The sequence below is a fragment of the Thrips palmi genome, unplaced genomic scaffold (assembly GCF_012932325.1).
Source record: "Thrips palmi isolate BJ-2018 unplaced genomic scaffold, TpBJ-2018v1 HiC_scaffold_8, whole genome shotgun sequence".
NCBI classification, from domain to species: Eukaryota; Metazoa; Arthropoda; class Insecta; order Thysanoptera; family Thripidae; genus Thrips; species Thrips palmi.
Genome location: NW_023144635.1, coordinates 10,905,987 through 10,920,305, shown reverse-complemented (window position 1 = coordinate 10,920,305; position 14,319 = coordinate 10,905,987). Strand labels below are relative to the sequence as shown.

Below are 14,319 nucleotides of genomic sequence, written 5' to 3'. Positions count from 1 at the left end.
CTATCTTCATATGTGAGGTAATGTAGACCAATGTAGACCTTCAAAGGAAATATTTGACCATTTCCTTCCTAATGGGCAAGTGGCTAAAACACTGTTTATATTAATGCTTTCACAGGAATGTGTGTCCTATATTATATAACCTGCGTTCAACAGCTCTAAGGTGAAGGATGACAACAGATATTTAGTTACTTCACAGGTTTCAATAACAAGTATGTTTATTAACAAGGACATTATGAAAACATAAAGGAAAGAAATGTTCTGTAAAAAGATAACAAGGCATTGCAGTGCATCAAATAAATATGGATTAAAAAAATTATACTTTCCACAATCAATGTGGAGTATGTATGAAGAAATTAATAAGAATAAAATATAAATGTGTACAACAGACCACATCTACAAATAATATTTCTTAGTTAGTCCGTGACAAAGTGCCTTAAGATGATCAAAAGGTCTTACACTTTTATCTATTCAACAAGAAATGCAAAACAAAGTCTTTTTATATTGGCACTAAAGCATTAATTTCTATATATATCAATATATCATTCATCAAGAAAAGAAAACAGTAGTCAGTTGCCCATGCTGTCACTTTTACTACTGTAAGACTAAAAATAAGTATAAAACATGATTTTATGGGAAAGCTAATGACGTAAGATTTATAACTAGACACCTTTTAATTATTGTCAGTATCTGAAAGGGAAGTTACTGAAACTTAAGTTCACCTCCATAAACCATTATCCTTCCTCAATCAACAAAGAAATAGAGAAATGTTAGAAGCCTGAAATGGCCTAGACACAGATACTGATCATGATGGCACTCTTCTTTACTTTCAAAGCTACACTTAAGACAATATAAACAATATACATGATAACTCATGACTTTACACATCAAGGTACAAAGACAAATAAAAGAACTCTCAAAATGTAGAGAAAGCAACAATTGCAAAGTCAGTTTCAAACTTTTTTCCTCAACACAAAAAGATTAATTGTGATGCCAAAATAAAGAGATTGGTAGGAAAATGTTCCACAAAACAACAGTTGTGAGATATAAAATCAGTGGGTTGTTGTAAAATCTCTCATACATTTACTTATGGAACCTAGGTACTGTAATTGGAACAAACTACACCATAACTAAATCAAATCTTTCCATGATTTGAGACTTCAAGCCTTTGCATTTCATCAGACCAAAGGTGTAAAAACAAGATTTTCCTAAAATTATTCATAATAATAAAAATTGTGACTTTTCAGCAGTGATAAACAATTGAATACTGAAAAAGAATACTGAAAATAGTTGATCAATTAAAAGTAAGTTTACAAATTCTTTCTTAGATCAGGGTGGTTAATAAAGGGAGAGTAAAAGAAGGAAAAGTGGGGAGGGGTCAATACAGAGATGACTTAACAGCATGCAGCACTTTGCCCTCAAGAGGAAACAAACAAACTGCACTGCTGCAAGGGATAGCTACCAAAATGTCCCCAAGAGATTGTCTTCTTTGACGCACATTGATTAATAAGATTGTTACCCAATAGAAGACAAAACATGCCTTGGTTTAAAGGTTATGATGAGGGAGTGTATGACAATCATACTTCTGAATGATCCTTGCTTACCTTGGACTAGTCCAACAGATCAACATAATTAGCAGGGAACAAGCCAAAGGTTCCATCAGGAGAAAAGCCTTGCCACCAGCCTTCATCAATTTGTTCAATATGCGTAATGATATCTCCGGGGTAAAATGTAATCTCGGTGTTATCAGCTGCAAAATAAAAGCAACATTATGTATCATAAAACTGTACTTGCCTTCACATTAGTGCACATAAAACTGACAAATAAACATTGAAACCTCACCTGCTTGATAATCATAAAGAGCTCTTGCTTTAAGGCCCAAGTCACCATCCTCCTCTTCATCATCATCTTCTAGAGCATTGCCATTGGTAAAAATAGGATCAGGCTCTGAGACAATAATGGGTTGAGCAACTACTTTTGTCTCAACAGCCTTTTCTTTTTGGACCTCAGTGTTCTTCTTATGAGACTTTCTGACAATGGTTCCTGTTTGAGAGTCTTCAGCTAAAACAAATAATAAGGAAAACCATAATTAATATAATAACATATAGTTTGATGTATGCAATTAGAATCATAATGACACTTACACTCCCAATCCCGGTCATCTTCACTTGCAGGTGCTGCATCTTCCACTGGTTCAGGTGAGTTCTAAACAGAAAACCCAACATTTATTGTAAGAGATACAACTAAAAGATAAAATAATAGACTTGCGATAAGATACGATCAAATACCTCTTGAATTTGAGGTGTAACCATCTCTTCAACTGATGATGGAGTTTCCGGTATGGTTGGCTGTAATGGTTCCGATGTAACTGAAGATTGCATAGGAGGCCATGAGGGTAAAGATGACTTCCTGCCTAAGGCTTGTGTAGGTGTAACTGCTTCTGGACTTGAAACACCGTTCTTAGCTGGGGAATTATCATAGTATAAACAACTGGCAATAACAATTACAGGCAGAGATAAAGGAAGCACTAAAATAGTTTAAACCTTTTGTAGAATCATTGGATGGTTGGAATGAAGCTCGGCGGCCTAGATTAGTCAGTTGTCCAGCAGCCGAGTTCTGCTCAAATATTGCTCTAGCATTAATAGTTCGCTTTGAAATAAGTGACTGAGCTTCCTGAAAAATGAGTTCATGAGAGATAACCATTTGGATGAGTTAGAACTTCAGTACTCGGAGAAAAAGAAAAAGAAGCCTGTGAACTGACCTCACTTCGTTGTCTCCTGAGGACTTCGCTGCGTTCCCTGCGTTCTCTTTCTTCTCGTTCCCTATCATCAAGTTCACCATCCATATTGCTTTGATCAACCCGGGTCTGCTTTTCAGCTTTACGAACAACTTCTCTTTTCACATTCAATTCTGATTCTCGCTTCTCTCGCTCTGCTGCTTCGACAGTCTGCAAACAGTAAATATAATGGTGTCATTATATTTTCACCCAAAAAGGGAGATAAAAAGAATTAATCAACACAGATAGGAAGAACACCAACTTCTCTTTTACGGCGTTCGTCTTCTTGCTTCTTTCTTTCCTCCTCACGGCGTTTACGCTCTTCTTCTTGTCGAGAACGCTCTTCCTGCTCCTCGCGCTCCCAGAACCTGTCTCGCTCCTTAGAATTGATTTCTTGTCCAGGATTGACCCTTTGGTAAACAGTGCCCTGCAAACAAAGGAGGAATATAAGAAGAGGCTGGATTGGTAACTATATAACTAGATAAACGTCATTACAATCAGATAAAATAATTTCATAAATTTTGCTAACCACGGGTCCATTATTGTTGGAATTGCTCAGATTAGAACGCTCTTTGAAGTTGTATGCTGAACCTGTAGACTTGCAGACCTTATCCATCACTAATTTAGGATCAACATCTTCTTCAGTGCGGGCATTAATGGTCACATGAACACACTTTAGAAAGTCACACACAGTTCGAATATGATTGGCACACATTCCTTTCCGCACAACAGGTGCACCCTCTCCTTGCTGGAACAAATCAGGAATGATGATAAGAGATGACAATTTAAAAATTCACAGAGAGTCTGAGTATCAAGCCAAATTTAGACTAGAATTAAGATTCAAAGCAACTCTTGCTTACCCAGTTGATGAGGACATACTTTGGCAAACTGGTTTTCGGGTCTTGGACCTGACAAAAAGCGTACATAATGCTTCCACTGTTGAGGTCCTCTGCTACCTCACAGAGGCCTCCATCTATGGGATTTAAATAAATCAAATATGAGATTTAACAAGTCAATGCACCAAATTGAATGGGTTATTTACATACTGATGATCACTATTATTACCTCCTTTTCCAACAAGTTTGAGCTGATTGGTTTGTCCTTCATATCCATAGAGCGCCCTGATCACATGAAACAATGGAAAAATGTAACAAATCATAAAAAAGTAATAGAAAATGTAAAAAGTTTTAAGATGACAAGAGATGCTTAAGACCGGCCCTCGATCGCTCAGCAATGGGCTTGTGGAGGCTAGGATTTCAATCCGCAGGAAAACAACAAAGTGTTGCACATAAAAAAGAATATGCCGGTACCGAAAGGATAATTAGGATTGAACAGGCAAACTTACCAGTTTATTGGGCACTTGTCATCCACGACCTCACTCCATGCAGCAAGCATTGACTCCTTGTGTTTATCCAAATTTACAGCCATTTTCAATGAATCCCAATCCAATTATTCGTCCAAAAATTGAGAGGATTCGCCTTCACAGTTTCGCACAGCGCATATTGGCCGTGAATCCGGATTAGATAAAGGTTTTCCTCATCACAACACAACCTGAAGCTGTCACTGACTCACAGGGCAAAGACCTGAAGAGGGCAACGCACAGCGCGCTCTATCTACAGTGGCGGGCAATTTTGGAACTCCCTGGAGGTGAAGCTGGCGACTAACCGCAACACTATTTTCACTCATTTGATTTGCACTGTCACTTCAACACCGCGTTACAAAACGAATCTGTTAAGGACCATTCTCATAAGAATGCCTTTCCCTAAAATAAATTTTTAACACTTATGGTTTTCTAAAGCTTTTAAACATTGGTGGTGCTGGTGACGTCACAGCCTCCCGCTGCAGCCGACGGTGACGACCGATCGATGTAAAGATTCGATCGTAATTGAAGGAAGACGCCAACTGTACAACAAAAACATCAATGGTTTCTGGGCCGCTACGGTGAAGGGAGAATAAGAGAGTGAAAGTAAACTATATCAAATTATGACTAAAAAATTACATCAAAACTCATATTCCTTTCTTTAAGAGATAACAACATGACATGTCTTGTATGTAGCTTTGTGCTGTTCGCTAGCCTGCTTTTGGATTTCAAATGAGTGACAAATTCAGATCATTTGAATGTTTCCGTGGCCACTCGAGTCAGCAGTAATCTTTTAATTTCCCACAATTTTCTTTCCCCCATAGAAAGCTCCAATCATCAGTCATTTTCTCACCCCAAAGAGTCCTCAGTGAAGTGAGGAGATCTTTTCTCCGCCTCCCCGCTTTTCCCGCGCGGTGCACGAACCGACGTGACTCCGGGCAGGAAGGACTACCGTTTTTGAAAAAGCATCGGTGATCTAGATAGCACTGTTGACGTGTGTGAAGACAAAGACAGCGGCTCGGCTGTCGCTTGGCGCGAAGTTCGAAAACCGACAAAGAGAGCGATAAATCGATAAGCGCCTTGGTGAGGCCCGTCTGGTGGTGTCGAAACGCGTTGGCCGTCCACGGCGGGCCTTGCCGCTGGGCGTTGGGCGCGTTGGGCGCGTTGGGCGTCGCGACGGAGGCCCTCGTCCTCGTCCTCGTCGTCGCGCTGCTCGCCTCACAGAATCCACCGCGACTCTCCGCCGTCGCCGTGCCCGGCCGCGGCGAGGCGAGGCCCTGCGGGCATTTGGGGTTTCAAAACGAAGCCTTGACAGTGGCGCAAAGTCCCGGCGTTTAGGAGATGTCCCCCGGAGCAGCGGGCCGCACCGCGAGCGCGCTTTCGCGCCCAAACGCGCGCAGCGATGACTCGGGGGAATTTTGGCGGGCGGCGTTATGGCGGGCCACCCTAAGCGGATAGCACTGAGGCGGATTTCGCATTTTTGCAGCCGCCTGTCCCTCGTCCCTGTCGGTCTTGTCGCTGCGGAGGCTGGATGGTTGTTGCGGGTCACCGTTCTGGGCGCTCCGGGAGTTATGCAGCTATGAGGTTGCGTTTTCAGGTTTTCGGCACTGGCTGGCGGGCGACAGCCCGGCACGCGGCGCGGCTCGCTCGAAACGGGGGCAGCTTCCACTTTATGAAATACCACCAAAACGGGGGACAACGGCTACCGCTGATAGGCCTAGGGGCTTGAAGTGTAGGTGGGGTGGCGGGCAAACTAAGGAACTTAGGTTGTTTTCCATTCAGAAGGCCATTTCAATTCTCGAATTAAATTTTCCCACAGTTGAAAGGCGCTTCCGTATCCATCGCATCGAAATATGCTTCAAATACTTTGTTATAACAAGTCACTTTTCTTTGAAAGGCCCAAAATAGTTCGTAGGGTTTTCAGACTGCTCGACTTAGACCCACTTAGCCCCCCCCCCCCCCCCCGGCCAGGGAGGGACCTCGGTACAGTGGCGGATCCAGGGGGCCTTTGGGTTGGGCAAAGTGGCACTTCTTGCCTACTCCCAGGGGGCAAAGTATTGCCTTTTGCCTACCTTTCAGGCGGCTATGCTTATGGGAGGGGCGAACACCCCTTCCCCGTCTCCGCGCCTGCCTCGGCACCCACTCGGTGGTTCGTGGGGCCCGGCCTGCCCCCCTGCGGGAGGGCCGTAGCCTCACCACCAGCCTGCTAGCGGGAGGGGGCCGCGGGGGGCCTCGCTGGAGACTACTGGAGGATAAGTACTCGGCGCGGCGGGCGGCGCGGTCATTCGCCAGTGGACACGGCCAGTCGGCGCGCACGCCGAGCACGCCGAGCACGTCGAGCACGCCGAGCACGTCGAGCACGCCGAGCACGCCGACGCACGCCCCTCAGCCTCGGCCCGAGCCCCGAACACTGACAGGTACGTCGCCGCCACCGCCGCCGCTCGGGTTAAAGTCAAGGTTGCGTCGCGACGCGTCGGCCCGGACGACAGGTGAGATCCCTGCGAAAAGGAATCCGCGCGCGGCGAAACATAGAGAAAGGAAGCAATAAAAAGGAGCGGTCGAACGGGCGAAACTAACTGGTCTCCTATTGTGCTCCCTTTTGTTTTGGTCCTCTTGGCCGCTTGGCCTAGTGACACGAACTCACTTTCGGGCAGAAGCAGCAGAAACGGCAAAAGCGGCGGAACGGACTCGCATACGCCCGTCTTGATTGTTTTTGGGGCGGGGACGGGGGAGAGTGGCCCGCCTCCAGGCCGCCCCCAGCACACTGATTCCCGACAGTCGTTTTCGTCGCTCTGTCTCTCTCGCACCTACACGGGACGCACCATGAGTGCGAGAGAGACAGAGCGACGAAAACGACTCTCGGAATCAGTCTGCCCGGCGAGTCCGCCTCATTCGCTCGCGGGCTGTCACGCAGTCCGGCGTGCAATACGGAGCGCCATTGTGCCCCGCGAGTGCCCCTTGTTGCCCAGGAGCCCCAGCACAGCCAGCACACTGCCGGCCGGGCCAGAGCGCCAGAGCGCCGCGCCACCCGAACCGCCCAGCGCGCACCGCCCTAGTAGGTGCGCGGTGCGCCGCCGCCGCACTGGACTCGCGCGTGTCGTAAGCGGTGCATCGAATCCCAGCGAAAGTGAAAACACGCCAAGCGCTTGGATTTCAGTCAAGTCGGCGGGCGTTTTATCCGTACTCGACCTGTCGAATCGATTCGTTCTCGACGTGTTCGCTGCTTTGAGACATGCAAGTTATGTAAGCTGGTCCTTCCCCGTGTCGAGGGTGCCGCGACCAGATCGTCGCCGTGGGTGTGGATGTGGCGGGAGTTTCTTCGAAGGGTTGGGGTCACCTTCTCCTGACGGCATGACGGCACGGCGGCTGGCTTAGCCTGTTTCTGCGGCTCTGCCGTCTGATTCCGAACACTTGCCACCCCTACGGACCGCCCCATGAGTGCGAGAGAGACAGAGCGACGAAAGCAGTGCTCGGAATCAGACGGCTGGCTGCGCGCTCCGCTACGCCCACTTGGAGCGAGCGCTGTGCGCCGTCGTGGCGGCATCGGCGTAAGCGAGAGCGACGTTGAATGCTTCATCTTTCTTCTCCCCTCTCGCGCTTTTTGCCTACCCCCGCGGCGCGTATCAAGGGTCACCCACAGCCCGTGGCCTCGGCCGGCCTTGGCCACCAGCAGACTGACTCCGAGAGTCGTTTGCGTCGCTCTGTCTCACTCGCTCTCATGGGGCGTCCCGTACAGGTGCGAGAGAAACAGAGCGACGAAAACGACTCTCGGAATGAGTCTGCTGGTCAGGACACGCCGTCATCCCCGGCCGACTCGGACTCCCAGGCTTCTCCGCGCGGCTCCCGCCAAAATCAATGAATGGGCTGGCTGCTGGCTGTCCCGGAATGACTTGGAGATTTCAAGGACGCCGCGGCTCGCGCCACGGCGGCGGCGTGGCCCGGCCAGCCCGGCGAGTGCAGGAACCTCGCGCCGCGCAGGTCAGGGCCCGCACTACCTGTGCAGCCATGCAGCCATAGGTTTCTCATAGGCATGCATATGCACATGAGAAATGCCGCGTTCATGGGCGCATCGCGACGCGCGCATGGACCGCGCGTTGTATTGTATGGGGCGCGTGAGGCGTTCGGCACGCTCGAGCGCCCTTCTCAGGCGCGAGGAGTGCCAATAAACCTTTAACGAGAAGACGAGGTGGTCGAGGTGGAGGGCGCCGTCACTGTGACTGTCAGTGGCAGTCTGTTTGGCTTTGCCCCCCCCCCCTCCCTCTTCTGTCTCCTTCGCCTCGATGACGCAAGGGCCGTAAGCAGTAGTAAGGCGCCAGTCAGGAGCACCAGATGAAAGCATCAATGCGACCACGTCGTCGTCTCATTCTCGCGGAAAAACCGCAACTCTCCAGCATTTCGCGACGAAATGACGAAATGCAACTGGCCGCCCGATCCAGGGCAGCAGGCGGCGGCGGGCCCCTCATCTGACTGCATCTGACTGCGGTGCGGCGTGTGCCTGGGCCGCCTGGGCCGCCTGGGCGCGCGCTGCACCGGGTGTGCAGTGTGCACACACGCGCGCGCCTGACCGCGGGGTGCCTGCAGCGCCTTGCAGCGCCTTGCAGCGCCTGCACTGGGATTACATGGATTACCCGGTCTCTCCAGACTCGGCGCGCCGAAACAAAGTTTTAGTGCCGCCAAGCGAGCGCACCCTGCCCGCCCGATAGTCCTCGCGGTCCTCGCATCGAGACGCGTTACACTTTACGCAGTCCGCGCCACGTAATAGGGAGTAAGTATAGTCGGGCCTGGATCTCATCTGACGGAAGCGGGCGGCCCCCTCGCCCGCAGACTGATTCTGGGCGTCGTTTTCGTCGCGCTGTCTCGCTCGCACTCACGCGGCGTCCCGTACGGGTGCGAGAGAGACAGAGCGACGAAAACGACTCTCGGAATCGGTCTGCGGCACCCTGCGCCGATGACTGCGCGTATGGCTGCGCTTGGCAGTCGCCCATAAACTCGTTGCGGTTTCGCTGGCTTTCCCGCCGGTTCGCCACAACTAGCGTAGGTGCTCCATCAAGGCGGCGCCGGACTGGACCTGCAATGCGGCCGCGCCACTGTGTAATTACTGCTCCCTTTCGGTCTGGCGGAGCGACCGGGAATCGAACTGGGTACACAACGAGGTACACACCGCGCAGTGTTCTGACGCGGCGTTACGACTCGGCGGCGTGAACTTGGACAAACGCGAACCTTGCCGCGCGGTGCGGTGCAGTGACAGCGGCGGGGAGGGGGAGGGGGCCGGAGGGGGCTCGTGAACATGACGCGACACATCAAGCTGCAGGAGCAGTACCCTCGGGCGTCGAGGTCCCCCCTGGACCCACTGACACACTTCGGCCACTGGACCCTTCACAATGCCCACGCCGTCACCGCCACCACCACGCCGGCGCCTTCAAGAGGGCCCTGAAGGTCGCCGTGCCTTTCGGGGACCTGCTACACTGCAACACGGCAGCAGACTGATTCCGAGAGTCGCTCTCGTCGCTCCGTCCCTCTCACACCCCTACGGGACGCCCCATGAGCGCGAGAGGGGCACAGCGACGAAAGCGACTCTCGGAATCGGTCTGCTGCAGCACGCCGAGGGGCGGCACGGGCTGCACGGCCACGGCGGCGGGGCGCGCGCGCACTTCAAGGCCAGCGCGGAGGCACGCCGATTTGGCAATTTTGAACTCAATGGCGTGCCTCTCTATCTTTGTCCCCAGGATGACGACGGCGCCGAACGCGACTGACACGACGCTGAGCGAGGAGGGCCGCCAGATCGCCCTCGAGGAGCTCCGGGAGACGGAGCAGACGCGCACCCAGGCGCTGGCCGCCATGCGCGAGTGGGTGGACCAGAACGCCGCCATCATCCGCTGCCGCACCGGTCGGTATTACCGCCACTGTACTGTTTATTCTTTTTCCAGTGTGGGGTGCAGGCTCTAGAGTTGGCGGGAACCGACACTGGAAACCGAGCGGCGGAATCGGTTTCCCTGCAGGGTTGCCATCCGATCTGCATATCGGGGTAATGTGGGACAATTTTGGGGGAATTCGAGGCACAGTATCCTAATCTGTAGATTTGTAATTCCAGTTTCATTTGATTACTCTTCCTTGTTAAACCTTGGAGGAGGTTAAACGTTGAAAAATTCTAATATCAAGAGAAGCGCACGTGTTGTAATGGCAGCCTTCTTAGTGACCAAAAACGGGGGTTTAAAGTGTGTCTCAAGACCCCGAAATGGTCTCAAATCACCCCGAAATGGCCTCAAACTACCCCAAAATTGTCCCATTTGACCCTAGTTCACGGTAACGCGGAGGACGGCGTCACTTTCGTTTCACTGCTCCCGCGCACTGCAGGCGCCCTTTCCCCGTGTTGACTCGCCGGACGTCCCATTTTACGGCCAGAACGCGTTGGCTGCCCACATACTTTTGGCAACGGTAGGCACACTGTACCGCCTGATCGGAGCGCCTGCGAGGTAGGCCACGGATCTGTCCCGCAACACACCTGTGCGGAGACGGTGGCCTACCTGCCCCGGCGTTTCCACAGGCGCAAGGTAGGCCACCGTCTCCACGGCGGTGTGTGACGGGTCGGATCAGTGGCCTACCTCGCAGGCGCTACCGCTAACTCTTTTGCCTGGTCAGTGGACGGTGGGTTGCCTACTTTCACGGCGCACGCATAAAGAATCCCTTTTTTGAGCTCGTCAATGAGTGCGTATGGCCGAAATGTTCCTCGCCACGCACCCTCCGTTCTCGATTCCCCCTTGAGTTGACTGTCCCGATCCCGTTGCAGATGACAACTTCCTGCTGAGGTTCCTGCGGCCCAAGAAGTTCTCGCTGCCCATCGTGCAGGAAGCCATGACGCGCTACCTGGTGCTGCGCCAGGCCCTGCCGCCCTTCCGTCGCCTGGACTGCGAGGACCCCGCCGTGGCCGCGCTCATCGACAAGGGGTGGGTCGAGGTGCCAGCCAGCTGACTGATTCCGAGAGGCGCTTTCGTCGCTCTGTCCCTCTCGCACTCATGGGGCGTCCCTCGTGGGTGCGGGAGAGACAGAGCGACGCCAACGACTCTCGGAGTCCGTCTGCAGTGCGGTGTCGTCGTCGCGGGCATGCCGCGGTTTTCGTTGAGGGCGATGGTGACCTGTGCCTCTGCCCTGCTGCAGCTACGTGTTCCCGTCGCCGCGGCGCGACCACAAGGGCCGCCGCGTCATCATCTACCGGCCCGGCGTGTTCGACCCCCACCAGCAGACCAACGAGGACATGTGCCGCATCCACGCCATGGCCATCGAGGTGCTGCTGGAGAACGAGGAGGACCAGGTAACGCAAACCTTCTCCCGGTTCCGCTTTCTTTTCTATGCCAGCAGGGCGATTCCGCGCAGTGCGGCCGTCCATCTGTCTCTCTCGCACTCATGGAACGTCCCGTAGAGGTGCGAGAGAGACAGAGCGACGCCCACACTGCGCGGAATCACCCTGCAGAGTGTGGGAGCAGTAGTTGTCATTGTCGGACGATGATCTCTGTACTATTTCGTCTGGTGTCGGTCTGACAGGTGCGTGGCTTCGTCCACTTCGCGGACGGGGCGGGGGTCACCCTCCCATTTCTCACTCTCTTCACGCCCAGGGAAGCAGTGAGAATCGTCAAAAACGGAGAGGTGAGGGCAAATTTTGATTCATGTCTAGTCAGCAAAAGAGAGGCACCTCTTTAGTTAACAATGTTGTGTCGGTTGCAGCGCACCGTCCCCATGCGACACAAGGAAGTGTACGGCATCAATGTGCCCTCGTCTCTCAAAATGGCTCTGGATTGGGGACTGGGTCTCATCTCCGAGAAAATTAGAAGCAGAATTAAGGTAAAGTTCCAAACGCAAATTTTCCAAGGAGTTACGTGTTTATTTAAATTGGGCACTGACTTAACTTTCTGTTATAAAGATATTCACCTCATTGGAGAGCTGCTTGGAGCATATTGACAGAAAACTTCTGCCGAAAGAATACGGAGGAGACATTCCCATGGATGAGATGATTGGTAGGGACAGAATCTCCAGTTAAATTAGAAAGCACATTTTACTTTAATCCATTGTTTAATTTTATCTAATCTGCTTGTCTTGCTTTCAGCCCTATGGAAAGAAGAGTTGCGGGCTTTGCGACCCAAAATAATGTCTCATGATCAGATGGAGGTCAACCTAGACATGTTTACAGAGCAGGCTCGGAGTGGTGCTATTTCAGCACTAAGAACTGGAAATATGTTGGTCTCCACACACAAACAAGATGGTAAAACAGACATTAAGGGCCTTTCAGGTAGCTTCCGTAAGCTTGAGGTGGATTAACTTAAGCAGTTTTTTTTCACATAATAAATAATATTGTACAGTAAGATTTTAAGTCAACAGAGGAAATGGTATCATCTTTCCATCTTCATGGATAATCAATTAAATAAAACATTTATATATACATCCAAACTATTATTTTCCCCAACCAGTAAACACTAATAACAAACAGTGCAGTGAGTTCATTTGCCTTTTTTTGAATGATAACAATGATTGCTTACTTTCAATCCTTGGAAAAAGACAACCAATAGTAAAAGGATTTGAATAACAAAAATATTGTAAAACTTAAGGTTTACACTCTTCATGGTAGGGTTCTAGCGTACGAAATTCTCTCCATGTAGGGGGCATTGCATTACGAAGATGTAAGCCGCATCCTTTACAAGTATCACTGAAAAGAGTGTTGAAACTATGGAGCCATGTCTGAAAAAACACAAATGAAAACAATAAAACAACAGGAAGGAAATAACTGATTAAACCAATAAAGGCTATAAAAATAATTTTAAAATGTGCATTACCATGAAGCTTTTCACAGAAACCTCTGGCATTGGGGGCATGTAGAAGCGCATGACAGCGGCATGAGCATTTTCAGTTACTTTGCGGAAGACTTTAAAGCGAGACTCTGTCCATAAGTCCAATGACTCCATGAAACCTTTGACTATAATCCATTCAATTAAAAGACCTTTAAAAGCTATTATTGCTCTAAGTACTCTTCCAACAGACACCTGAAAGCAAATGAACATTTGTATATATAAGTATATGAACAAAAGGAGGAGAACCAAGATTTAAATAGTGTTTAAGAACATTTTGAGAACTTACATGCAGCACCACATTGGTAGCAAATGGTCGGGTAATGCTAACACTCATTTCTGGCAGAAGACGATCAATCTGTGTTATCACCTTATCCACAGCACTGTTTGACAAAATAATGAGATAAAATAGATTTAAATTGTTTAATAATGAACATGATTCAGTAAATTTTAATGTACTCACTGTGGGGGGACATTGTGACTACTGGTTTGCACTCTTCTTCTCTTAGCAGATGCTGTATTGGTGTACGATCTAGTCAATGAGTTCTGCGATAACTGGGCATGTGCTAGATTGCAGTACTCGTGTACCTAATAAAACAGAGATGAAATTAATGAAAAATTATAAGAAAAGGCATTTGGAGGAAGTTACAGAGAGAGGTAAAGAATAAATATACAAAATAAAAATGCATGGAAAACAATACCTTATCTGTCCATTTATAACTGAGAACCAGTTGGCTGTACAGTGCCTGGCGATCATGTGAGTATTCGTGACTTAGGTAGCCAGAGTTACCTAGACTGAAAGGGTTGTGTGGAGGTTGTAGATTTCCAATAGACTGCTCTACGTCCCTAAAAAAACAATAAAATGGAATAAAAACCCACCCTAAAACAACGTATACATTCACAAACACAGTGAAGTCATTCATTGAGGGGTTGAGGTTAGAGTGCCCCATACGGAGTGAACGGTACCTCAGGTTGTTGTTAACGACGGTGAGTTGATCTTGGAGTTCGAGGAGAAATTTCGTTTCTTTCCCATCCTCACCATGGTCCGAACGGATTCCATTTCCCAAAGATTCAAACGCGACAGCTACATTCGATCTCAGTGTCTTGATGGCACTGAGTGCGTTGTACAGAGGCTCGACGGCCATTTCCACAGGCGATTTAAAGCTATCAACTTATCTCCAAGACAAAGTCTTCAGCTATGTTTGAGAATCTATTCCATCGTTGAGGAAAATAATAACATCGAAAAGCCGCTACAAATATTTTTTGGTTATGACAGCCCAAACCCAAACAACGCTAAACAAAAGACAGCAGAACAACACTTCTGCTAGCCAGAGGTACCAGCCTGACAAAAA

The 14,319-nt window shown here is 49.5% G+C and overlaps 3 protein-coding genes across 3 annotated transcripts; 1 reads left to right on the top strand and 2 right to left on the bottom strand.

The window, feature by feature from the left end:
* Positions 1 to 197: 197 nt before the first annotated feature.
* On the bottom strand, positions 198 to 4,378 carry LOC117653968 (drebrin-like protein B). Its single transcript, XM_034400046.1, has 11 exons — positions 4,119 to 4,378; positions 3,839 to 3,894; positions 3,634 to 3,746; positions 3,303 to 3,521; positions 3,036 to 3,200; positions 2,759 to 2,944; positions 2,541 to 2,670; positions 2,286 to 2,461; positions 2,142 to 2,202; positions 1,840 to 2,058; positions 198 to 1,747 (listed from the first exon to the last, which is right to left on the bottom strand). The coding sequence occupies exons 1-11, from the start codon at positions 4,199 to 4,201 to the stop codon at positions 1,608 to 1,610; spliced, it is 1,548 nt and encodes a 515-aa protein (XP_034255937.1). The 5' UTR covers positions 4,202 to 4,378; the 3' UTR covers positions 198 to 1,607.
* Positions 4,379 to 9,860: 5,482 nt separating this feature from the next.
* Positions 9,861 to 12,579, top strand: LOC117653222 (alpha-tocopherol transfer protein-like). Its single transcript, XM_034398743.1, has 7 exons — positions 9,861 to 10,020; positions 10,921 to 11,077; positions 11,289 to 11,442; positions 11,673 to 11,774; positions 11,853 to 11,969; positions 12,049 to 12,142; positions 12,232 to 12,579. Exons 1-7 carry the CDS (start codon positions 9,861 to 9,863, stop codon positions 12,441 to 12,443), a joined length of 996 nt encoding a protein of 331 aa, XP_034254634.1. The 3' UTR covers positions 12,444 to 12,579.
* Positions 12,538 to 14,291, bottom strand: LOC117653714 (mediator of RNA polymerase II transcription subunit 27). Its single transcript, XM_034399563.1, has 6 exons — positions 13,934 to 14,291; positions 13,669 to 13,813; positions 13,431 to 13,555; positions 13,257 to 13,350; positions 12,956 to 13,162; positions 12,538 to 12,860 (listed from the first exon to the last, which is right to left on the bottom strand). Exons 1-6 carry the CDS (start codon positions 14,110 to 14,112, stop codon positions 12,726 to 12,728), a joined length of 885 nt encoding a protein of 294 aa, XP_034255454.1. The 5' UTR covers positions 14,113 to 14,291; the 3' UTR covers positions 12,538 to 12,725.
* Positions 14,292 to 14,319: the final 28 nt, after the last annotated feature.